At 48.5% G+C, this 23,930-nt stretch overlaps 1 protein-coding gene and 1 long non-coding RNA gene across 2 annotated transcripts in view; one reads left to right on the forward strand and one right to left on the reverse strand.

Annotated features, from left to right (window-relative positions):
- The window catches only part of LOC143652160 (uncharacterized), a 79,751-nt gene that overhangs the window by 9,823 nt on the left and 45,998 nt on the right, over positions 1-23,930 (forward strand). The gene's annotated exons all lie outside the window — the stretch shown is intronic.
- On the reverse strand, positions 1,086-11,933 carry SERPINA1 (serpin family A member 1). Its single transcript, XM_077123448.1, has 5 exons — positions 11,816-11,933; positions 5,730-6,379; positions 4,036-4,306; positions 2,925-3,069; positions 1,086-1,355 (listed from the first exon to the last, which is right to left on the reverse strand). The coding sequence occupies exons 2-5, from the start codon at positions 6,373-6,375 to the stop codon at positions 1,164-1,166; spliced, it is 1,254 nt and encodes a 417-aa protein (XP_076979563.1). The 5' UTR covers positions 6,376-6,379; positions 11,816-11,933; the 3' UTR covers positions 1,086-1,163.

The raw sequence follows: 23,930 nt of genomic DNA on the forward strand, positions 1-23,930 counted from the left end.
TCTTGAGCAGTCCTGGGAGCATGGGCAGGGCTCAATGGGCCCTCCCTTAAAAGGGCTGCTCCTGGAGGCCTGACACCTTGGCCCAGGAGCTGTGGTATCCTGCAAAGACCATGGGAAAGAGTAGGACAGAAGCAGGCCAGGTTGCAATGCAGCCATGTGGAAGTTTAGCTGCATGGAGAGCAGGTAGGAGATGGTAGGAGTCAGCTGGGTTCCCATCTTCCCCTCCCATTGATCCAGAAGGGTGGTAATGGCTTTCTACAACCAGCTGGGCTGCTTCATCAACTACCAGGGTGGACAGAGGTGGGGAATAAGTATGGTGGTGGGCATGGGGGATGCCATGGCCTTGGGTGACTTTCATGACATGACAAGGAACCTTCTCTTTACCTGGGGATTAGATACCTACAGCTGGAAGAGATGGGTTTTGAGGGCTCCTGGTCAGTAATGTGAATGACAAGTCCAGAGGTCATGTGTCCCTCTCTCACCTCATGGAAAGAGGGCTTCAGGAACCCCTAAGGAGCCATTTTCAGGAAAGAGCATATGGGCTCAGGGCCTAAGTATAATTCTTGTGTCAAAGTGGATGATATTGGGTCACAGCCTTGTCCTTAATGCAGTTGGAGTTGCAGAAGTTCAATGCCACTTGTGGGCTCTTGGCCCTGGGAACAACAACAGGTTGGGCAGCCTCATGGTGAGCTCTGTGGGACCTAGCACAGCTGAGGGACTGTCACAATGGGAGCAGGGAGGTGTGGGCAGGGAAGCTCACCAAGATGTTGTATACACCTGGTGCAGGCTAGAGGCTGGGAGTTGGTGTTTGAATTGTGCTGTTCCTCCTCAAGTATTTCCAAATATAAATGGAAAGATGGAAGCATTTGAATAAGCAGGATGAGGAGTATGAAAGTAAAGTGTGGGTTCCAGCCAACATTTTAAAAAAATTCCTATTACCTGTTTCAGTGTCTGGTACTTGACAAGTTGTTATTAAATGTGCATTAATGACTATATGAAAGAACACATTGACCTTGAATCCACCATATCTTAGGATGTAAAGGGAAACTTGAGGGAACAGGAGAAGAAGATGACCAAGTCCACACTCGAGATTAAACATTTTTTATTGTTCATGGAGGGAGGAGGAAAGGCCTGGGAGAGGGGTTCAGAAGTTGGAAAGGCACTTATTTTTTGGTGGGATCCACCACCTTTCCTATGAAGAGAGGAGCCTTGGTGATTTCATCATAGATAATGAAGAGGAAAGGGTGGCTAAACTCTACAGTGGGGGGTACAGACATGGGGATGGCTTCTATAATGGTGGCTGCAGCAGCTTCTGTCCCTGTCTCATCAATAGTCAGCACAGCCTTGTGCATGGCCTGGAAGGAAGAAAGATCAGAGGTGAGTTCTGAGTTTGGGGAGGTCGAGTCAGGCTGTGCCATTCCCACCAGCCCCTTCCTGGTGGCATGTCAGACATGGTGAGTATTATCCTGGGGGATTGGAAGGTATTCAATGTTTTTTGTCCATTTGGTTTTGTCCACAGGGCACCTGGAGGACCTGCTCTTGCAGCATCCCGAAATATATAAACGACTATAACAACATACAAACAGAAACTCATACTGGTGTCTTCATCTGAGAACTTTTAGGAAGAACTCTTAAATTGACAACTGAGACATTAGGGAGGGGGGAAAGAATTTGAATTTCTGTCATAGATATATGGACTCAAATTTCATCTTTCTCACTTATGGGTTTGCTTCTTGTACCCCAGATTTTCTCAACTGGAAAAGTACAACTATGCACTACGGTGGCTGATAGAAAGCCCCTAACACAGTCAGGAGCTCTATAAATGTGCATGTGCGTGTGAGAGTGTGAGTGTGTTGAGGGTGTGGTGTGAGATGTTTGTGTGCATGCATGTTATGTTTGTGTTGTACCCTATGCATGTGTGTGCACTTGAAAACGTGCACCTTTGTGTGTGTGTGTGTTTTTTGTTGTGAACATTTGTGTTGTACTTGTAAGTATGTTTGTCAGTGTGTGCGTGCACATGTGTGCCTGAAGGAGGGCAAAGTTACAAATCGTTAGACTAGAAAGCATTGAGTTCAACTCAGCTGGTCTCAGTGTACTTAGCTGACCCCATCCTGGACTCACTGCTTTGCCCTTCACGGGTGCTTGTCTCCGCCCTGCCCCTCAACCCCACCTCACCCTCTCTCCATCAGGACTACTTTCCCCCTCTCTGTGTCCTCCTGTCCCTTCCACCTTCCCATCAGGCCTTACACCAACATTCCCATTTGGCCTTTCCCAGATTGTCTCTGTCTCTTTGATAGCATCTCTCAACCTCCCTGGGACACAGCTCAACATCAGTATGTGGAGCCTCTGCATCCTGTCTGTACCACTATTCGATTTCAAGCTCTGAGGACTAAGGACTTTGATAGGCACTTACACAAGCCTACTACAAAGCAGGCACCAGCACACAGTCAATAAATCCCTATGATATGGACTGCAGTAATTTTTTATGACATTTTATTTGCCCAATAAGTGAGATCTTCAATGAAGCACTCATTAACTCAGTCTCGCTGGTTTGCCCAACAGCTCCAAATGTCACTGGAACTGGAAAATTCTCTGAGATCATGAGAGTAAGCTACTCTTTGTAAATTCAGGTAAAATGAATCCAAAGAAGGAAAGGCCTGATCAAAGTGAGACAGGTGGTCAGTGATTGGTCTCAGAGAAGATCAAAGAAATCCCCAAAGCCCATAGAGGTCACCTCTTGGTTTAGGCTTTGACCAAATTCCAGTCATCAAGAATTTAATTGTATTGCTCAGGAGGACATAATCGGGATCTCCATTTGTGCTACCTTAGCTCTTTCAAAGCCCTCTCCATCTAATTTGAAAACTCATGAACTTTATGACCCACAGACCACAGGAGGCCAAAGCAACCCCTTTGGTCAGTCTCACCTTAGAGAGCGCCAGGGGTGTATCCGTGATGCCTGAGAGGTCAGCCCCATTGCTGAAGACTTTGGTGATGCCCAGTTTGCCCAAGACGGGTTTCAGATCATAGGTTCCAGAAATGGACAATTTGGGAAAACGTACAATGGCAGAACTGTCATGAGAAAAAGAAAATGATGGCCTTTTAGAGGATATCTAAGACTGTGCTCAGTTCTAATTTCCCATGTTTTAAGAATATTTGCTTTTCTGGTTCTTTCAGAAAAGAACCAGAACCAGATGGCTTACAAGCCAGATGACTCAGCTCCCCTTTCCCACAGGAAAAGTCTGGGCCCAGAGAGGGCCCACCCAAGGAACCAATGCTGGGGACACCCTGACGCGGCCAGACCCCATGCTTCCTGGTTTTCTTGAATACAACCCCTGGTGCAGGGAGCTCTGGAGTGGGCTGAGGTGGTCTAGAAGGATTAAAGCCTGACTTCATATTTTAATCTTGCATTTTTCTACTTATTTTATAGTGTACGTACTAAAATAGTTGAGCAAGATGTGGCCTTATTTATGACTAGACAGAATTGCACTTATCTGGGGTGCAGGATCAAGGATATTTTACACCTAGGGGCCCAGTCAAACCACACTGAACTAGAAAAAGAGGAACATGTAACATTCCTTAAACACATTTTGAACATTCCAATTTATGAGCCTTGCTTGGTGGGGACTTCTCCAAGCAGGCTCTTCCAGTGTCCACCCACTGATATTTTATCCTTTAAGTCCAAGTTCAACTGCTACTGATGCTTAGATGCCACATCTATTCTTCATTCTCCCATAGCACTGTACTGGTTACCCCACCGTTCCCCACAGAACAGGGTGCAGGATATAGAAAAGGGTCAGTGCTTTAATAAGGATGGACATCCCAGAGGACAGGTCCTTTGCCCCACCCCTTCAATCTGTGACAGTCCCTTTCACAAACCTTAGCCAGTGTTGATCGAGTTGTGTGTGGAGGTACCAGGACCTCCATGGTAACTCTGTCCCAAGAAATATGGGGTCCACCCTCCCCAATCATCTAGCCGCCCCTGATGTGGGTCAGAGGCCCAGCCAGCTCTGGGCCACCTCTGGGTAGGGTAGTCACCTTGTGAACCTCTTTTCCAGTGACTTGGAGAGATGCTCCTTGGTGAGTGTGGCCTCCAGGTGCTCCATCTTCCCTGGGTCAGGCAGGATGAAGAAGGCCGTGGCATTGCCCTTGTAGTCCATCAGCAGCAACCAGCTGGAGAGCTCATCACAGTGGTGCAGGTCAAACATGCCCAGGCGGGACATCATGGGCACAGTGACTGTGGTCTCCTCATTCACTCGGAATTCCCCATTCTTGGTTTGCTTAGATTCGAAGGGCTTTTCCCATTTCCCTAGAAATGAGTCAGGTGGATGTCAGCAAGTGGAGGGAGCAAGGTCAGGTAAGTGTGGCTGCTTAAGAGCCCCGACTCCCTCTGATGAGTCCCTTCTTTCTGAACTTCATCTTCATGATAAAATGGAGAAAACTGAAATCCGTGCAGGCTACTGAATAGGGATTTTGTAAGGACAATCTGAAGCAAGAAGAGGTTCCAGAACTTCTATAACTCAGAGGATTAGAGGCACCCAGCTCAGGGCAGAGCTTTTGGCTTTAACTAGGAACTGCTGGGCAGAATAAACATATTTACTTGGAAGCCACATTTATTTGAAGGTGACTTGGGGAATAAATAAAGTTTGAGTACAATCGAAAACTTCCCATGAATGACTTGGCACCTCCTTTCTGAGGTCCTACTCTATAAATTGGTGGCTCAGAAAGCATCAAGGCCAATCATCTGTTCCTACTCAAAAGGCTTTACAATGGACCAAGGCATGAGATGCAGAAGCCTGAGCCGTGACAGGAGAACATTAGGGCCAGGACAAGTCATAGTGGGAGGTTCTTTGGTGACCATTGAAATTATTCCCTCCAAGGATAGGATAGAAGGGAGGGACTCAGACCAGAGAGGGAATGAGATCTGCCCAGACTTACACAGCAGAACAGACCCTCATTGTGCTGACCCAGGCTCAGCATCCTTCATTGAAGTCTCTGCCTTGGAAGCTGAGAAACCCAATGGGAAGGATTCAGCCCCTGCCTTGAACTCCACTTCCCCACCCAGCTGATTTCCATGCTATGATTTATATAGGGTTTCAAGTTAAATCTTGAGATTTAAACTCTCAGAGGTGGGAAGGCAACTCTGATTAGGCATTTATCTACCACCTGCTATGTGCTGAGTGCACTCCTCTGTGCTTATACTTGTCAGGAAACCTGACAGCAAGGGCATTTCATATCCTCATTGCTGACAGAAGCTGGAACCGCAGAGAGTAAAAGTGACTTGCTCAGGTCACACCACTAATGCATGGTAGAGACAGGACTTGAACTCAGGTCTTTCTGACTCCACTCTGCTTGTTCAGGTTCTCCCAAGTATGTGCCCTAAGACACAATTCCCTTCAAACGTTCTGCTAAACATCCTTCTCAGCCTCTATATTTTCTCAAACCTTCTCCTTCTTATCCTGCAGTAGAGATTTGCAATGTAACATTAAAACATAAAGACTCTGAAAAGTCCCAGAGAGGAAGACATGATTTGACTCTGTTTAACCCAAATTCCCTAAACTTATTTGAATAAGGGAAGATTTTTATCTGATGTGTTTGCAAATGCTATCAAAACATCCAGAGATGCTTGGCTACAAACCATACTGCATGGCCAAGAAGTTTGGAAACTGAGTGCTTGCTAATATTTTTTGATATTTCCATGGGACCAGTTCAGGCTGGTTGTGTAACCTTACCTCTAAAGTAAATGTAATTCACCAAAGCCAAAACTGTGTGTCCGTCAAGCTCATTGATCAAATCCACGATCTTTCCTTCGGTTCTCTTCTCCACGTATGTGTTGATCTCTTTCTGGACCACTTCTGTATCTTTGAAGTTGACGGAGAAGGCTTCTGAGTGGTAGAGCTTCTTGACATCATCCAAAAACTTATCCATGACCTTCAAACTCTCATTGAGGAACAGCCCATTGCCCGTGGTCAGCTGGAGCTGGTTGTCTGGCTGGTTGAGGATGTGAAGTAGACGCTGGAAGCCTTCATAGATCTCAGCCTCTGACCTCTGTGTGAGGTTGAACTGCAGGCCCTCGAGGAGCTGGGTGTGGGTATCACCCTTGGCCCCCAGGGAGATCATGGTTAAGGCAATGGCAATGCTCATAGGGGAGAAGAAGATGTTGGAGGTGTTGGACTCATGAGCCACGCTGCGGAACAAGCTGAAAGTGAAGTCAGCCAGGTTTGGGGCGATCTTGTGGCAGGCTAGGAGGTCTTGCTCATGCTTGGATGTGTCTGTCTCCTGAGCAGCATCTCCTTGGGGCCCCTCAGCCAGAGAGCTGGGGGCCAGGCAGCACAGGCTTGCCAGCAGGAGGAGGACCCAAGAGATGCAGGGTGACATCTTCCTGCAAGAGGCAGAGGGGGCAACAATTCAGCCATGTGGGGTCCCCCACTGGCTGCCGAGGGTACCAGGGACTAGAAACAGAGATTATTAAACATATCTTGTTAGCAATTTGCTACATATCTTCACTGAAAGGAAAAGAAAAATATCAGAAAGGTACATAGCACTTTCCACATGCCTAGCCCAGTTCTATGTCTTTTACAATTAGTAAGTCATTTAAACCTTCCAAGCAATCTGTGGGGTAGGTATTGCTATCATTCCCAATTTTCACATGAGGAAAGTGAGGCCCAGAGTGGTTAAGTTCCTTGTGCCAGGTCACAGAGTGAGTAAAGCAGAATACCTGAATCAAAGCCCAGCGTCCTGCTCTTGACACCCCAGCTTATACCTGCCCGTGCCCCAGAGGGGTGGGGGTCAGCACCTCCACTCATCAGGAGAGTCCATCAGGCTCACAGGTGACATCATGGACTTTCCCACATATGCATGGGGCAGGCCAGATCCAGGGAGGGATGACTTTGTGTCACTGCAGCCCCTAGAAGTTCCCCCAATCCCATTATGGATGGGGTAGCTGCTCCCCAGAGGGGAACACTCAGCCAGAGTCTGGTGGAGCCGTGAGGACAACCCAGGCCATCTAGTTCACCATCACACTCTTACCATTATCACAGATTTCAGCAATTTCCACCTTCTTAGGATAGTTACAGCCTATACTTTGGGGAACACTTAAGTCTGATGTTGATTATTCACTGAGCCCTGTAATATTGCAGGCTGGGCATGCAAACTGACAAAGGAGAAGGCCTCATGCTCGAGCCACTCGCAGAATTTCACTTCAGTCTCTAGATGTGTCTTATTATCTCCTGTGAGCAGGACATGTAAAGAGAGGCTCAGAGAGGTTAGGCAACTTGTTCCAGGCCATATAGCTAGTCAGTAGAGCTGGACTGGACAGGCCTCTGTTCTTCAGGGCTGTGCTCTGTCTGTTGCTAAGGTGCCACATGTGTAAGGGACCTGCTCACATGGTCATGGACAGTAAAACTCACTGAATGTGGTTTCATAGCTTCTCCTAAGGACTGGGTCAAGGGAGCCTAGAATATTCAATGTTGGCTCTGTCCCCTTTTGGGGCCTGGCTTTCCTTTGCTCTGGGTGTCTGTCCTGTGCATTGTGAGATGCTTAGTGGCATCCCTGAGCAGTATTCACTGCATGCTTGGAACAACCCTCTACCTTGTGTTGTGAAACCCAAAATGCCTCCATATGTTCACAGCGTCTGCTTCACATCCTCAACTGCATTTGTTCCCTGGGGTCAAAGCTGACCCCTATGGGTCACCTGCTCAGAGCAGGCTGGCTGGCTTGAGGACCTCTCCTTAATTGGCAGAAGAGAAGGATTTAGCTTGACCGAGACCCAACTGAATTTTCTCATTGTGTCTTGTCTCAGTTTGAGAGGGCTGTCCATTCCCTCCTGGGATATGGGACCTGGTGGGGGTCCCCAGGGTCCTGCAGTGGCCGTCAGAAGCACACAGCTCCCTCCTGCCATCACTGTGTGATCAAACGTCCTGTAGTGCTTCCACCCCCTGGAGTTTAGTGACACCTCCTCAGAGCAGCTGGGGACCTAAACCCACTAAATCCCCCTGTGGACTCATTGCCCACAGAAGCCTTTCCTGAGAGAGGGAGCAGCCCCACCATGAGTCTGGGGCCCCAAGAATGAACAGGCCATTCTCCTTTCTGTTGGAGCCCTGAACTGTCCTAGCCCTGAGCCTCCCACTTATGTGCATGGCAGATGCTGTGTCTCCTGGATATCAGGTGTGTATGTGTGTGTGTGTGTGTGTGTGTGTGTGTGTGTGTGGTGGGGTGGGGTAGGGAATGAGTGTGCAAGGATGCCGAAAAAGCATTGCCTTTATTTTCAGACACATCCAGGTCCTAATCCTGGGTCTGTTGCTTACCTCCTCTCATTTTATCTCTCTGAGCCTCATTGTGCCTCATCTGTGAAATGGGATTTTGGGGAGAATTAGGTGAAATAAGTCAAGATGCCAACCCTTAGCTGGAGGGGTCTGAGAGAACAACTCTTTTGTCAACAAGAGTAGTATCAGTTGCTAACTCAAGCCTTCAGGGCCAGGCAGGGGAGGCAAATGTGTTTGAGGTCTGGGGGTGAAATACAGGGAGCTGAAGGCCTCTGGCTGATCCAGTGAGGGCAGCTGTGCCTCGGGATGCTGAAAGTAACGGTGTCTGTGGTCACAGAGCCTGCCCTGCTCCATTGAGCTTCCTGTCCAGATTTGCGCAGGCCTTGGGCTACCCATTTGTAGCCTCATAAGTTCAACCCACTCTCACCACTGATAGAGAAACTGAGGTCAAAGAAGAGGAGACCCTGCCAATGGACACCTAGCTATTGTGCACATAACTAAAATCATCATAAAATGCAAAGAGAAATTTATTCTCGAATTTGGGATATGATCTCGAATTTTCCTGATGGGAAAAGTTGGGAAAAAGAAAAGTCCACACTTGGACGTTTAGAAGTTTCTTCCCTCCAAAACAACAGAATGAATCACTAAACTTATTTCCCTTTACCACCTTTTTTCTGACTTTTGTGCTTCTAATAATCCAAATAGAGCAAACATGTTTATGTTTTCCTTAAAACTAGCCAGTTGTTTCAGCTCCAAGGCCAGTGCTAAAATTAGTTCTGTTTATTTCCATCTCCCTCAGGTGTCTCCCTTACTTCCTGACTGGATTTGGGAGTCCTTAGGAGGTCTGGAAATTCCCCATCCTTGCAGGGCTCAGGGACTGGATGGGACTTGGGCACAGGCAAGGTGGGGACACTAGGTGTGCTGAGTGGTCTGAGGTCAGAGGCCGGGGATCCCTGTGTTTCCACTACTGTACACTTGGCCCTGGGCTGGCATTGCCTTGTCCCTGGGGCCCTGTTTTCCTTCACTGGAGCTAGAGGGCCTGGATGGGCCAAAATGAGGTCTCCTGATTACATTAGATTTTTATTGAAGGTAGATCCGGGGTTTGATTGAGCACAACTGAGACTGAGAATTTTCATGGGAGGGGCATGGGTGAGGTACGCTCCCACTCCAGGAGCTTCTGGCCTTTCAGGGGCACACTGGTGTGGGGCAACTATAGCCAGTGGTGCAGGCAGTGAGTATCTACCTCTAATCTTCCCGGGTGTTACATCCTACACACTAATTTCCTTCTTTCATAGTGAAGGACTGAGGCCCAGAGATGGGCAGGGCCTGGCCAGGCTCACACAGCAAGTTAGGGACAAATCCTGAACCACCCTTTGTTTTCTCACCACTCTGGCCGCCATTTGAGGCAGCTGCGTCTTCAGGTCTTTGACCCACAGAAAATCAGAATTGGGCCCTGGAGGATCTGACATTGGCCTCTAGCATCCCCTTTTTGGTTCATTTGCTTCTGAATCTGTTCCTTACAACCCAAGGAGCCCAAGGCCTCGATTCGATTCTCTCGTTTTTATCAAGGCCAGCCCCCTCTGGGAGGGAGGACACCCCAAAGCCCAGGCTGGGGAAACCTAACTGGAGAAGAGGAACTGGGTGGTGATGTCATCAGAAGTATGTGAGCACAGAGTCCACACTTTAAACCAAACAGTGAGAATCTAATGGTGCTATTGCCAATATCCAGGGCAGGTGTGAGCAGGACTGGGCAGGCAGGAGAGAATGGCGTGTGCTGTCCTTCTGCCTGATCTCACACCATTTCTATCCAGGGGCGTTAAAGGAGTGAGGCGGTGTTACCTCTGAATTTGGTAAACAAACAGTATATTCAACTCTTCATGTTAATTTAAGGTTTATTAGCTCCGAGCCCTATGCTAAACAAACAGAAGCAGCATTGCACTTACTAAACATCCGGTGTTTTATGGGCACTGTCCCATTTAATCTTCCCTCAGAGCTTACCCCATGAAGGGTGAATTATTATTAGCCTATTTTATAGTTGGAGAAATGGAGACACCAGGAGGTTACTAAAAACCACGGAGCTAGGAGCTTAGAAACTGGATATAAGATTAGGCATTCCTGCTCCATTCCTTGCATTCTCTTCGTTCAAAGCTGAAGTGAGGAGTCTTCAAACAGAAAAAAACCTCAGAGATGGCCTGGCTAAATATAAAGGGCCAGCATGGCTTAGCAGCCAAGGGGAGAGGCTTTGAGGCCAGATTGCCTGAGTTCTAATGGCCATTGGCTGTGTGACTTGGACAAGTCACTTACCCTCTCTGAACCTTCCTGGTGATGATCAGCATGGCCTTCCCTCCCAGAGCCAAAACGTGCAGATTGAATATACACAAAGTCTTGAGAAGTGTTTGGTGCATGGTAAGCTCTCAGGAAGCCCAAGTTATGGTTACTGATGCTGTCATGGACCTTTCCAGGTTGCCAAATGGGCCTCCAGCTCCTCTGGCTTTAGTTATCCCTGGAGCCCTCACCTCCAAAAACTGATAATAGAAAAATCAAATCCTTCCAACATTCCAGAGAGTAAGGTGGGATGAGAGGGAAGGAGGGAGGGCAAAGGTTATCTCTATTTTGTATAAGAGGACAGAGATGTTAGCTGCAAAGAAGACTACTGAGCATCCGACAGAGGGCCTTGAGGCCAGCCCAGCATTTGGGGTTTCTGGCCAGAGCCTGAGAAATACCTCTAGAGTAGACCCTGGTAGGCAGAGCTGGGGTCTGGGGCTAGGACCCCTGGCAACATCTCAGCCTTTTCACGTATGGGTGAATTGAAGCTCACAAAAACCGTCCAAGATGGCTACTATGGTTATACCCATTTTACAGATGAGGAAATTGGGGGCACAGAGGGTAACAGCTTGCCCCAAATCATACACCCTCCAGGATTCAAACTCAGGCAGCCTGGCCCCAGCCCCCAGCTCCCTGTCCCCACCGCATGTGGGGGCCCATCCAGGCTGAGGGCCTGCACAGTTCCACTCCGTCTGAACAGGCTGGAGGCCGATGCGGTCCCTACGTGACCCTGGGCTGGTCACTGCCCCTCCCTGGGCCTTACCTTCCTCACCTGTAGAAGGGGAAAAGGGCACGCACCCAAGCATGGAGGGCCTGTGAAGCTTGTAGGACACAGACCACAGGAAAGCCGTGAAGATACAGGTCCAGTGCAAACAGGACCCACCACCCTCACTGTTGCTGCTGCTGTGTCCTGGGGTCTTCTGGGGTCCGGGGACTGTGGAGCCAGATGCCAACCCCCACCTCCCCCCACCCCCAGAATGGAGGGTCTTCTACTTCTTGCCTATGGAATATATAGGCTGTGACTATATACTCAATCAGGAACCCCTGGGCAGGCTCAGAAAGCGGGGACCCTGGGGCTGCTGTGGCTATGACAACAGGAAATAGGGGTTCAGGCTCCATCTTGCCTGAGTCTCCTGGGGCCACCCCCCATCGGCCCCAGACCAGCTGCCTGCCTGGCCACACAGAGCAGGAGGGTCTTGGGAGGCTCTCCCCAGCAAAAGAATACTCACGATTCACGGTCCCAGAGCCGGGCTGGTGACCAAAGCTGAGGAGACAGATCCCCTGCGCTCGTCCGTATTTAAGCAGTGGATGCAGATGGGACGATGGGGGAGGCTGCTAGTGAACATTAACCAAGGTCACCCAGTTATCGGAGGAGCAAACAGGGACTAAGTCCATGATGGGCAGCAGGCCGCCCACCCAGGCTGCCCTTCCGCTCTCGGCATGGCCCTCTGCCCCGAATGCCAAAGGGAGCCGGCTTTTCTGGCTCATAAACCGCCGCGTCTTGCATCTAAGGCTGGGGGTGAGTGTGTGTCGGGGGTGAGTCAGACCTCCGGGCCCAGCCCCACGTGGCCAGCTCTATGCGCCTGCTCAGGAGCCCTCCAGGGCTGCCTCACCCTCCCAAGAGCGAGAGCCCCCATTTGCTGAGTCATTTTGAAGGCTCTGCCTGGGGAGGCTAATGTGGGTTATTATCAGAGGGGGAAACTGAGGCCCAGAAAGGAGAGGCCCCTGATCTAAAATCACCAAACCAGCCTCCGGTGTAAAATCCCTCTTGACTTTGCCAAGGGGATGGTGGGAAATGATGAGGCCGACATGGTCACTTTAGGCTCGTGTGGGTCTCCAAGGGTCCAGGTGGGGACCAGAGTATGAACTTGTAAAGAGAGTCTGGCTTTGGCTGAGGCCATTCTAGGTCAAATCTTGCCTGTATCTGCCACTAAAGAGCTGTGTGGCCTCAGGCAGACGGCTTCACTTCTCTGAACCAGGAGGTGTTTCTCTCTGCCTCATAGTTGTTGGAAGTTTCCCCTCCTAGCATCCTTGTCAGTGCTGCACAAGGTAATTTGTTTAAAATACCTGACCCGCAGTAGGTCCTTTCTCTTGTTTCCTCTGTTCAGCGCTGCTTCCGGGCTGCTGTCACAGAAGGAGGCTCAGCTCCCAGCCGGCGGGTGCAACACATCCACTGCTTGCCCTGTCCTCAGGAAAGTGGTCCAGGCCACAGGTGCAGGCCGTCGCCTTGGGGACTCTGATGGTGGTTGGGGGTGGTGTGCTAGGGCAGAGGTCAGTAGGCTCCAGCCCTGCCCAGCTCCTCTTGATTGTGATCCCTTTAAAATCCTAAGTAAATTCACATACCCCCTGTGCCACCTCCATCCCAATCCGTGGCTCCCTCTGGCTCAGAGACAAAATCAAAGTCCCTACAGTGGCCCACAAACCCCCTGCTGGGTCCTCTTTTCATGGACTCCAGTGATTATTCTGCTCCAGTTTCACTGACCTTTTCTCCCTGGAATCTAGTGGGCCTACTCCAGTCTCAGGGAGGCTAGCTGTTCCTGCTGCCAGAAACACTGTTCCCTCACTCCATTCAGGCCTCTCCCCAAGCTCCCCCCAACCAGAGAGGCTTTCCGTGGCCTTGCCCTAAATGAACCAGCATCAACCCTCCCACCCCCTTTGTCCCTTCTTTCTTCTGCTGCCTCTCTGATGACCACACTGTATGCCTCACGTAGGACCTTCTGTTTGCTTTGCCCACTCATACCCCAGGGTCTGGTGCCTGCTTGGCACCTGGGCTATACTCAGAAGGTATTTGCTGAGTGTGTGAGTAAATGAGTTTAGCCCCTTCTCTCATGGACCCAGTCCCAGTTTTGCTTCTACTTTGGGGCTCTGCCAGATGAGTGACCTGCTGGTTCCTTTACACCCAGGTTCAGAACAGGGACTCGGGGGCTAGGTGTGTCTCGCTAGTGGTGAAATCTTCAGGAAAATTCTTTAACCTTCCTGTGCCTCAGTTTCTCTGTCTGTAAAGTGGGTTCCTATCCCATTTTGGTGTTGTGAGGACTAAATGCAGCAACCCAAGATTAGTCCAGAGTTGGGTGTGCACAGCTCAGCCTGCCATCCCTCCTCTGCATTAGTGGGTCTCCCTGAGGTCCTGGCCACAGCCCTTGCTGACCATGATTAGGGAAGGCCTTGGGGTGGGTGAGGAAAGGGTATGTTCTAGGAGCTTCCTCTAGGCAGTTGGTCCCTGGGGCAAGGCATTCTTTCATTTACTCACAGGAAGCCTGTGGGCTGAGTTTGTATACTGCCTTTCTAATAGGAGTGGGAAACAGAGGCTCAGAAAGGCGAGGTTCCCCTCTCTGCCCCACTCCCCCTTTAGGCCCACAGCTCCATCCTCTGCCTTTAAGGCCCCTGCTTTTTCTCCTGAGCTGACAAGTGGGCATTTTCTCCAGGACTCTACATCTGCTCACAGTCTAGACAGCTGGGCCTGTCCTCCATGCTCCTGGGCAAGTTCCTTTCCCTCCCTGGGCCTCAGTTCCCTATCTGTACAAAAGCCCCACAGCCCAGCTGCCCCTCTTATCTCTCACCCAGGGTGAGCAATGCTCTCTGGAAGGAAGCCCACCTTCCCGCATTCCCCAACTCTGTCTCCTTGGCCAGTGGCCTGGGCACCTGCCCCTCTACCTTGAGTTCTGGGTGCTGCAGGGCTGCCGTGGCCGCCACGCCTGCTGGGCAGGCCAACTCCTCCACTTCCTCCTCCTCCAACAATGCTCCTGGGCTCCTGGGCTGCTGCGGGGAGGCTGTGGGCACCCTGAGTGCTGTGCAATCTCTGCCTCCCCAGGAGGACTGAGGCTCCTGGCAGTGGCAACAGATCTGGAGGGGTGGGGGCACTGGGGCAGGAAGTGGCCTTACACAAAGCCGCTAGCTTGTCAGGCAGATGCCATGCCATGCCTTTCCAGCCCAGGTAGCTCTGTGTGTCACCAGCTGTCCTGCCCTGTCCCAGGGCTGTGTGGCCCAGAACTAGTCATCAGTTCCCCTGGCCTCTGTGAGAGGGATGGCACCCAGCTCATGATTAATGGAGATGGCAGGCGTGACCCTACTTGCCTAGGCTTGGGCATATGGAATCTCTGCTGGTGCCCAGGGCCAGCTGCAGAAGGAAGAGGATGAGCCATCTCTGAAATGCCCAAAGGGGGCCCTTGGAGGCTGGGAGAAGGTATGTCCCAGATCCTGGCTGGATGCAGGAGGGATCCAGCAGATCTCTCTGCTGGGCAGACCTCTCAGGCCAGTCCTGGGGTGCAGGTCCTCCCTGAGACTTTTGGGTCAAGGACTCCATGTCCCACCCTTCCTTATCTGTCTATCTTTAAACTCCCACACTTTCCTCTTGGCATCTTCCTATCACCTTTGATGCTGCAGAGAACTACTCTGGGCATACTCCTGAGAGAAGGGGTGGGGTGTCTGGGAAAATGAGCAAGGACAGAATGCCTAGGGGGCACCCAGTGGCCATTCTTGAGGGCACTGTGCCCACGAACCACAGACCATGGTGGGGAAAATTGTATCCACTTGGTTACTTCTGGAATTGTCTATTAGCCTCTGGGCTGTTCCCTGGAGTGAATGCATATCTTGGCTGGTTGTAAATAAGGGGCATCTGGGGAGATCTTACCTCTCCATAGGGCCCAAGAATGGGAGTCCGGCATGTGGGATGGGGAGAGGCATGAGAGCTGAGGCTGGGGTCTGCAACAAGTTGTGGGTGAGGTGTGGGGTATGCTGGAGAAGGGCCCTGGGCCAAGTTGATCAAAGACCAGAGGTCCCCTGGCTGGATTTCAGGGCTGCTGAACCCCTTGGTAAGAGAGTGTAGGAACCAGCCTGTGCTGCCCTCCTCCCCCCTACACACACACCAGACATCCCCACTCTCAGACTTTCCCCTCCCTGCTCCAGCACTGCTCCCTTCTCTTGGGGGGCATTATAAATCAGTGATTAAATCACGGGCTCAGAGGCTAAGCTATCTGGTCCAAACCTTAACTCTACTCTTTTTGTGTGATTGTAGACAAGCCACTTAACGTCTCTATGCCTCAGTTTCTTTATCTGTAAAATAGGGATAAGAATAGTGCCTTCCACCAAGATTGTGAAGAGTAAATGAGACAATGCATCAAGTGCTTAGGGCAGCCTCAGGCACATGCCAGACTGCAAGGCAATGCCCACCCACCTCCATCATCTTTGGGGAGCTGGGCTGGAAAACCTTTTAGATAGGTCCTGGGTTCTAGGCTTGGTGAGTAGCACTATTCTCAGATTCAGGTCTCTGCTTATCTGAAAATGCCTCCAATCCCCTCTCCTGAGGGCCTGCCCTCATTTTGCTTCTTGGAGGTACAAGGTCAGAAGCATCTTTCAGAGCACCTGTGAGATGCCAAAGCAATCAGAGGCAGGCAGACTTGGATCCAGGGGAAGGCTTCACTTTACATCTCTAAACCTCGGTCTCCTCATCTATAAAGTGGGATGATAATCCCTTTCTCACATGACCGTTGTGAGGTTTAAATGAGGGTGTTTAATGCAGGGCCTGCTTGTTAACACAAACAGCACTTGTGTTTGTCTTCTCATAAATTGTTTTAATTAACAGGATTAACCTGATGTTTCAAGATTTTATCTTCTGGAGGTGAATTGAGTTTGCACAATTATTTCACTTACTCTGGGCATACTTGTGAATCCACCAATTTGCCACGCCCTGCTGGAGCCTTCTTCCCTGTGTGTGCAACCTCTGGCTCTGCTTCCTGCATGTGATTCTTGCTCTCTCCAGCTCTGTGTGGATTGTTCACAGTGCCTTGTTTTCATTCCTTGTCCTAATCAGATAGAGAAGGAAATAAAGCATATCTATGCATTGGTGAGTGACAACACAGCTGATAGAAGGACTAAAACATGCATTTATAGTTCTGCCACCTGCTTATTAAAATTAATAAAACTAACGTGTGTCATAACAAAGCTTTTCTACACTTCTTTCAAACTTTTCTTTGAGTGTCACTATGAACTTGCAGCCTGTCCTATTGAACTATAATTATTTCCTATTCGATGTTCAAATGGCCGCATATTGTCCAATAGGCACTCCTGTCAGTGCTCTCTCTTTTCTCCTTGCAGCAATCCCTGCAGATGTTCTGGAAAGCACCCACTTGCTTGGCAGCAATGACACCAAGTTCTAGGCACGTCCTCATTTTTCCTGCCTCATGACGTGGGTGCCCCTGTCTGAGGCTCCCTGCTGGAATGGGAGAGAAAAGCGAGCAGGGCAGGCCAGCGGGCTGGGACTGTGGGTGCACCCATGCCCGGGGCCAAGGGAGATGCAGCAGGACTTTGGGACTTGCTTATCAGAAATGCAACTTTGTGTGGGTGGCTCAGATAACAGAGAACCATGGGGCCCTTTAGAACTTGCCTAACATAGACCTTGGGTTGAAATGGGTCGATTCACCTTGTTCACGTTGTCCATATTGACTTTAAGCATCTGTGTTTGCTAGGTCTTCCGGAGTCTCTCGCTGCTTTCATTTTATGACACAGATTCCCAAACTGACTTCTATCCCAGCTGATGCTTCTCAAGCACGTGCTCAGTACGAGGCTCTGTTCCAAATGCTGTGTGATTATCAACTCACACAATCCCATGCCATGAGTTCCATAATTGTCATTCGATGAGGAAACTGAGGCACAGAGAGTCACCACGGTGTTGACGATGCAGCCAGTCTGCCTCCTTCTCTTCCTCCCTGCCCTCCTTCCTCCATCTATAGTCAGCTTACGAGGCTGTCTTCTTTAGTTTTCCTTTCTATTAATGTATCTGTTCATTTATTCATTCACTCACTAAATATCACCTCTGGGGCGCCAGGCTCAAAGTTTGCAAAGGAGAAGTGACACTCTGATGGGGGCTAAGGATCCTGGAGGCCCTTGCAGATGGCCAGTTGAGGGAGGACGAGGCAGACGGATGGAGAGGAGAGGCAGGTTCAAGAGCTAAAGGGAATAGGTGGCAGACTGGACTAACTGATGCTGGGGTTGAGTGCCAGGAAGGAGCTGGGCTCCCTGGATTGTCTGGAACCCAGTTCTCTGGACTCCAATTAGTTCCATTTCTTCTAACTCCCTCTACCTCCCTCATAGGGTCTCCACCACCTCTCATGCCAGCAAAGAGCAAACACGTTTAGGGTGGGTCCACAGTGCCCTGCAGATGGTGAAATGTCCTTGCTCAATGGAACAATCTCAGCATCTCTCCTACTGGCTTCTCAGCTCAGGGACTCAGCTGCCCTTCTCCCTCTTAACAGCAGTTCCTCATCCTCCTGTATACTTGTCAGGAAGCCTGAAGACACACCAGTGGAGGGGGCTCCTTCTCCAGCCTCCCTCCTGCTTCTGAACCTGGATGATCCCACCTTTCCCAGGTCTGAGGGCCATACCCTGCATTGCTGGAGACTGGCCATCACTCAACATCCCTGTGGAGGGGGCGTCCAAACCCCTGGCCTCTTGCTTCCTGTCCATCTCATTTCCAGAGGCCTCCTTCACTCCTCTCCACTCCCATATGCTCCAGTCCCTCTCTTGCTGCTCCTTCCCTGTCTGCCCTTGCCTCTAATGGATATGCCAGTGGTAGACAGAGGAAAACGGTCTGGTGACCTGCTCTAACCTGGTGTTATCATCCCTTCAGCTTCTCTCCTGTCAATACAGAATAGTGGCCCCCCAAAGATGTCCACATGCTCATCTCTAGCACCTGTGAACATGTGACCTCTCATGGCAAAGGGACTTTGCAGATATTATTACATTTAAGATCATGAGATGGAAAGATTATCCTGGATTATCCAGGTGGTCCAATGTGATCCCAAGTGTCCTTATAAGAGGAAGGTGGGAGGGTCAGAGTGAGGGGAGGAGATGTGATGGTGGGAGCAGAGGGTGGAGTGATGCCACCAGACCCAAGGCAAGCGGCTGCTTCTAGAAGTTGGAAAAGTCAAGGAAATAGAGTCTTCCCAGATTCTCCAGAAAGCACATAGCTCTGCTGGCCTATTTTGGATTTCTGACCTCCAGAACTGTAAATAAATAATTTTCCATTGTTTTAAACCCCTAAATTTGTGGTAGTTCATTACAGTAGCAATGAGGAATGAATACAATCTTCAACTCCCTGCCTTGTTTCTTTCTGGTGCACACCCAGCAAAGCCCAAACTCTCAGTCAGTGTAGCTGCTCTCTGTGCCTACCATCCCCAGTGCTGGGGCTTTCTGATGAGAAAACCAGCTTGAGCCCTGTACTGGTTCCCTATTGGTGTCTGTGTGAAGGTCAAGCTCCTTAGCATGGCATTCAAGGTTTCCCATGGTCCATGGGCCAAATCCCTCCTACCATTTGTCTTCATATGGCCAGCAAGCTAAGACTCCATTTTACATTTTTAAATGGTTGGAAAAAAAAAAAAGAAGCGAAATATTTTGTGATATATGAACACAATATGCAATTTAATTACATTGTCAAAAATAGTTTTATTGGTGCCCAGCTATGCTTCTTGACTTACATACTGCCTATGGCTGCTTTGGGGCTACAAGGACAGAGTTGAATAGTTGTGACAGACCATGTGTTGTGCAGAGCCTATACTAATTACCATCTGGCTCTTTACAGAAAAACTTCGCTGACCACTGCCTGAGTCCATGGCCACACCCCACCACCTCCACTTCTCTGTGGCACCATGGCACAGGCTGGATTCTGTTACAGGAGAGAAAAACCTTTCTCTTCCTTTCCCACACAGCTGGCTCCAGTCTGTCCTTCCATGTCTATCCAGGACGAACTAATTGATAAGCCTTCTTGAGCCCTGATCCCCCAACTTGGGTGGGCTGGGCTTCCACACACTTTGCACGCAACCCCTTTAGAACCTTTACATAATCGCTAACAATTATTGAGCATGTAGTATGTGCCAGACACCATTCCGGGCCTTCTACCCAGAGAAACTCTTCTCATCCCCACATGAGCCTATGAGGTTGGCACTTTTGTTATCTCCATTTTCACAGATGAAGAAACTGAAGCTCAAAGAAGATAAGCAAGTGGTCCTACTTCCCAGAGTTGGAGCATGGGACCAGGCTGGGCAACCACAGGGCAGGGCACATAACCATGAAGCTCAGCTCCAGCACTAGTTGGCCGGTTGCTTGGGGGCAGGTCCCCTGCACTTTCCATTTTGCACTTAGCACAGAACAGGTGCTCAAATGATGCTTGAGGACCTGAGTTAGAATGAAGGAAGAAGAGTAGAAATGGAGCTTTATCGGATGGCTATCGGATCTTGCCAGGATGAAAGTGTTAAAACCTTTAGAATGCTGAAGTTTATAAGGGTCATGCAAATCCTGATAAATAGATATGTATTGTGTATCACTCAGTTGTTTTGTCCATTTAGGGTGAAGTGATAGTTTGAGAGATGTTCCATTTGCTAGAAAGCTCGAGGGGAGAGAGGGGCACAGATTGTTTGAGACCTCGTAGCCTCGACCTAGAGTTGGTTTTCCTGATCCCCAACCCTGGGATCCCACTACCACCTAGAGCTGCTCCCTCATTCTGTCTCCTCTGTCTGCCCCCACAAGAAAAAAGGAATATTCAACGGAGAACAGTAGAGTGAGTGGTATGGCTGCTAGATGATGAAATCCCAGCAAGGGAAGGGGATTGCATCAGGCCCCTATGTGTCCCCTCCTTCTCTGCTTCCTGTGGCTCAACCAGGGGATTGCAGGGACCTCTCAGCTAGGCCTCTCTGCCCAGGAGCTGACACTGACGTCTCCCTCCCTGGCTTGCCCCCAACAACTCACATCCTAATTTCAGCCAAAGCATCCCATTTTCCAATTGGTGATCTGTTAGCCAGTGTATGTACAAAACTCTAATCTTCCCAACAGTCTTCAAGGAAGGTTGATTATATCTATCTTGTAGGTGAGAAAATAAATAAGCTGACTCTATAAAACCTCTCTCACGTCCTCTGGCTTCTCCAATCTCCATCATCACCGCCTTCATTTCTGGGAGGATATTTCTCCCCCCACTGTTACTTTTTACTTATTTATTCTTACTGCGGTGCTGTTTACATGCAACAGAATCATAAATCTTAAACATGAGCTCAATCTAGTTTCACATGGAGTACATCGTGTGATGCCATCTAGACCAAGACTGACGGTGTGTCTATCAAATCTGGAAGTTTCCTCAGGCCCTTTCCTAGCCATTCCCCACCAAAGGTCATTTCTATTCTGACTTCTGTCTCCATAGGTTAATTTTGCTCTTCTAGAAGAACCTCATGGTACTAGAATTATATACCATATACTTTTTGAGTTTGGCTTCTTTCCTTGCCATAATGTTTTTGAGATTCATCCACATTGTTGTATATTTCAGCAATTCATTCATATTTATTGCTGAGCACTCTTCCATTGTATGGATTCACTGCAAATTAATCCATCTAGTCATCTCTTGGTGGATATCTGGGTTGTTTTCAATTTTGATTGTTAATAAAGCTTCTAGGAGCCTTCATGTATAATTCTTTGTATGAATGCATTTTTGTTTCTCTTACGTGAAATGGCTAGCTGTAGGGTTGTTGTATGCTAAACCTTACAAGAAATTGCTCTCACTCTTTTCACTATTAGCCCTTCCCCTGCTGTCTATGAAGGTTTTAGGGAACAGAGTGGAGAAACAGTGGGACAGACTGAGTTCAAATCCCAGCTCTGCCACTTATTGCCAAGAACCTGGAGCCTGCTACATCTACTTTTTCTGTGGCAAGGGGATGATAACCCTTACATCATGGGATTCAAATCAGGGTTAAGTGAAAAAATGATCATGAAATGCCTTGCTCAATAAACATTATTTCTCTTTTCCTTCACTTAGAAGTGAAGTGGCTGTTTATTTTTAATGGCTGGCAAATGAAATTAATTCACTGAAATGGCTGGGGACAAAAAATAAGATTAGCCCTGGAATGTAGTGAGAGATCAATGGTTTCCATTGTGCTGAAATAGGTTCTCTGTATCCTGTATTCAACTTTCCACATTGCAGAACATTAGGAAAGCAGGGTAAACACCAGTTAAATCAATACAGCTTTCTGTGGTAAAGGTCTGTGCAGAGCAAACAGTGAGGACATGCGTTTTCTGGGGCTTCCTTTGCTTTTTCCCTTCACTTCTGTTCTCCACTGGGGCTAATTGGAAGCAGTGTGAAAGACCCTGGTAGGTGATTCAGGCTCAGTTTGAAAGTAATGTGGCTAGGATCAAGGAGTAGAAGATAGTTCTTGGGACATGCCCTCTTTTCCTTGGCTGGAGCACTCAGGCTCAACAGGGAGGATGGCACCATTCAGGGGTTAGAGGCAAATGCTTTACAGACACAGATGTGTTACTATTCTCATATAAGACTTTTGAGGTTCACCTTCCTTGTATGAAGAGCTCTGGGAAAATGATGGTCCCAATACCACCTGGAGATGGTATGGCCTATTGGATATATCATGGGACTTAGGGACAGTCTGAGCTGAACTTAGTTCACTGGGAACAATTACTTAACCCACACAGTTTTAATTTTCTTATCTGTAAATGCAGATTACAGTCCCAAGGTCTTGGGCTGGTTGTTAGGACAACATAAATAAATTACGTAAAGGACCAACACATAGTGGAAGCTCAATATATATTGGTTTCCTTTCTCTTTCTCTTTGCCTCTTACCTCTTGGTCTTTTGTGTTGGTTTGAACATTCAGGGGTAAGAGAACAAAGCATTTCACAATATAGGCAAGAATCTATAAGCAGAAACTACAGTGCATGCATAAGAAGGCTCTGGAAGGAAGTCAACTAGTGATTATCCTGGAATGCAGAATTTCCAGCTGGAGCAATTTTACTTCCTTCTTTATATACTTGGTGTTGTTTATGTTTCAAAGAAGAATGGTTTGCTTTTATAAGAAAGCACACCTTTAGTTTATTATAACACAACAACCAAACAGAAGTATGCTGTACTTTATAAACATGTGAGTGTTTCTTTCAGTCTTTTGAAAAAGTGAGTTCACCCCTACTTCTCTTTTATGTCTCTGGCTTGTTTCGAAATGTCCTAACCTTAAGCAAGCAGCCTGATGGGATGGAAAAGGCTTCCACATTGAAGTCCGACAGGGCAGGGCTCAAATACTAGCTCAGTTATTTACTAGCTGTGGGGCCTTAGCAGTACTATTTAATCTTTCTGTGAGTTGAGCAATAAATAGGAGTATATTTAGAAGAGCTGAATGAGATGATGAGGTGAGATCCAAGCCTGTAAATGCTCTTTCATGAAGGTAGATTCCTCCTCCTTGAGTCATAATCCCGACCATATGCTAACTCGAAGTCTCTATGAGTACTGCCTCCAGCAACCCTTACAACTATCTCATGGGGTTGGCACTGCATACTCTGTACTTGAGCTATCAAAACTCCGAATTTAAGTGATTTGTCCGGTTTTGTCCTGGAAAACCTGCAGTGTTCCTTTCTTTCCATCACAGTCTGTTTTCATGACATTCATGGCCATGTCTTTGACTCTGGTGCCTGGAGAGGCTATGAGGTCTGTGTTTGCCATCCAGTTGTCTTCTTCATGTTTCGCCATGTGTATATCTTCCCATGGTAGATTGGAGACCTCCCTGGGGATGGGAACCCCCATGGCATGGGTTTCATATATTGTCCTATTAGTCATTAAGATGGAAAGACCCTGAGAAATTCAATATGTGGATATCTAAAACACCTCTTCCAGATGCAAAAGTGACATCCACAAAGACCCCTGTTCAGACCCTAGGTCTGAATATTTAATTGTGTTCATCATCAGGTTACCTGGGGCAGAATGAAGCTGCTCCTCTGGACCAAAGGTGGCCTGACTCACTTGGGTGACAAAGGCTTTGGATCAGCCTAGTGGGGTCCAAAGACTTGATCATGCCCCTTACTAGTACATAATGTATTCCAATATATACACCTTCACTTATTACAAAACTGCATACATGTGTTATTGTATTGAGGCATTAAAAAGACATTTTAAAAGGAGGAGATAAAACTATGAATACAGATTTGTAATTTTTTTGTGTTCTCCAATGGATCCACTTCAGTAACCTAGTCTGGAGAACCCTGGATTAGGCAGAGAAAGCCACCTGGTACTGCAGAAGTCTTAAGCTGGGGCATCCAAGAGTAGGTGAACATCATCAGAAACTCATATGGGTATTAGAGAAACAAGGCAAATTGTTTGATGAGCTCCATTTACCAAGCAAACAAACAAATAAAATGCATAGATACAAAAAAATGCTTAAAGCCAGAGTGTGAGGTTGGTCAAATCAATGGGAAAATAGAATTGAAAGACCGAATTATTTTCCAGAACTGTGGGTTGCTCAGGGTCCCTCTCAGCCTGACTGTAAGGCTCTCTGGTGATGGTGCACTGGACATCGCCCAGAGTTCAGACACT

Source organism: Tamandua tetradactyla, chromosome 12 (assembly GCF_023851605.1).
Source record: "Tamandua tetradactyla isolate mTamTet1 chromosome 12, mTamTet1.pri, whole genome shotgun sequence".
NCBI classification, from domain to species: domain Eukaryota; kingdom Metazoa; phylum Chordata; class Mammalia; order Pilosa; family Myrmecophagidae; genus Tamandua; species Tamandua tetradactyla.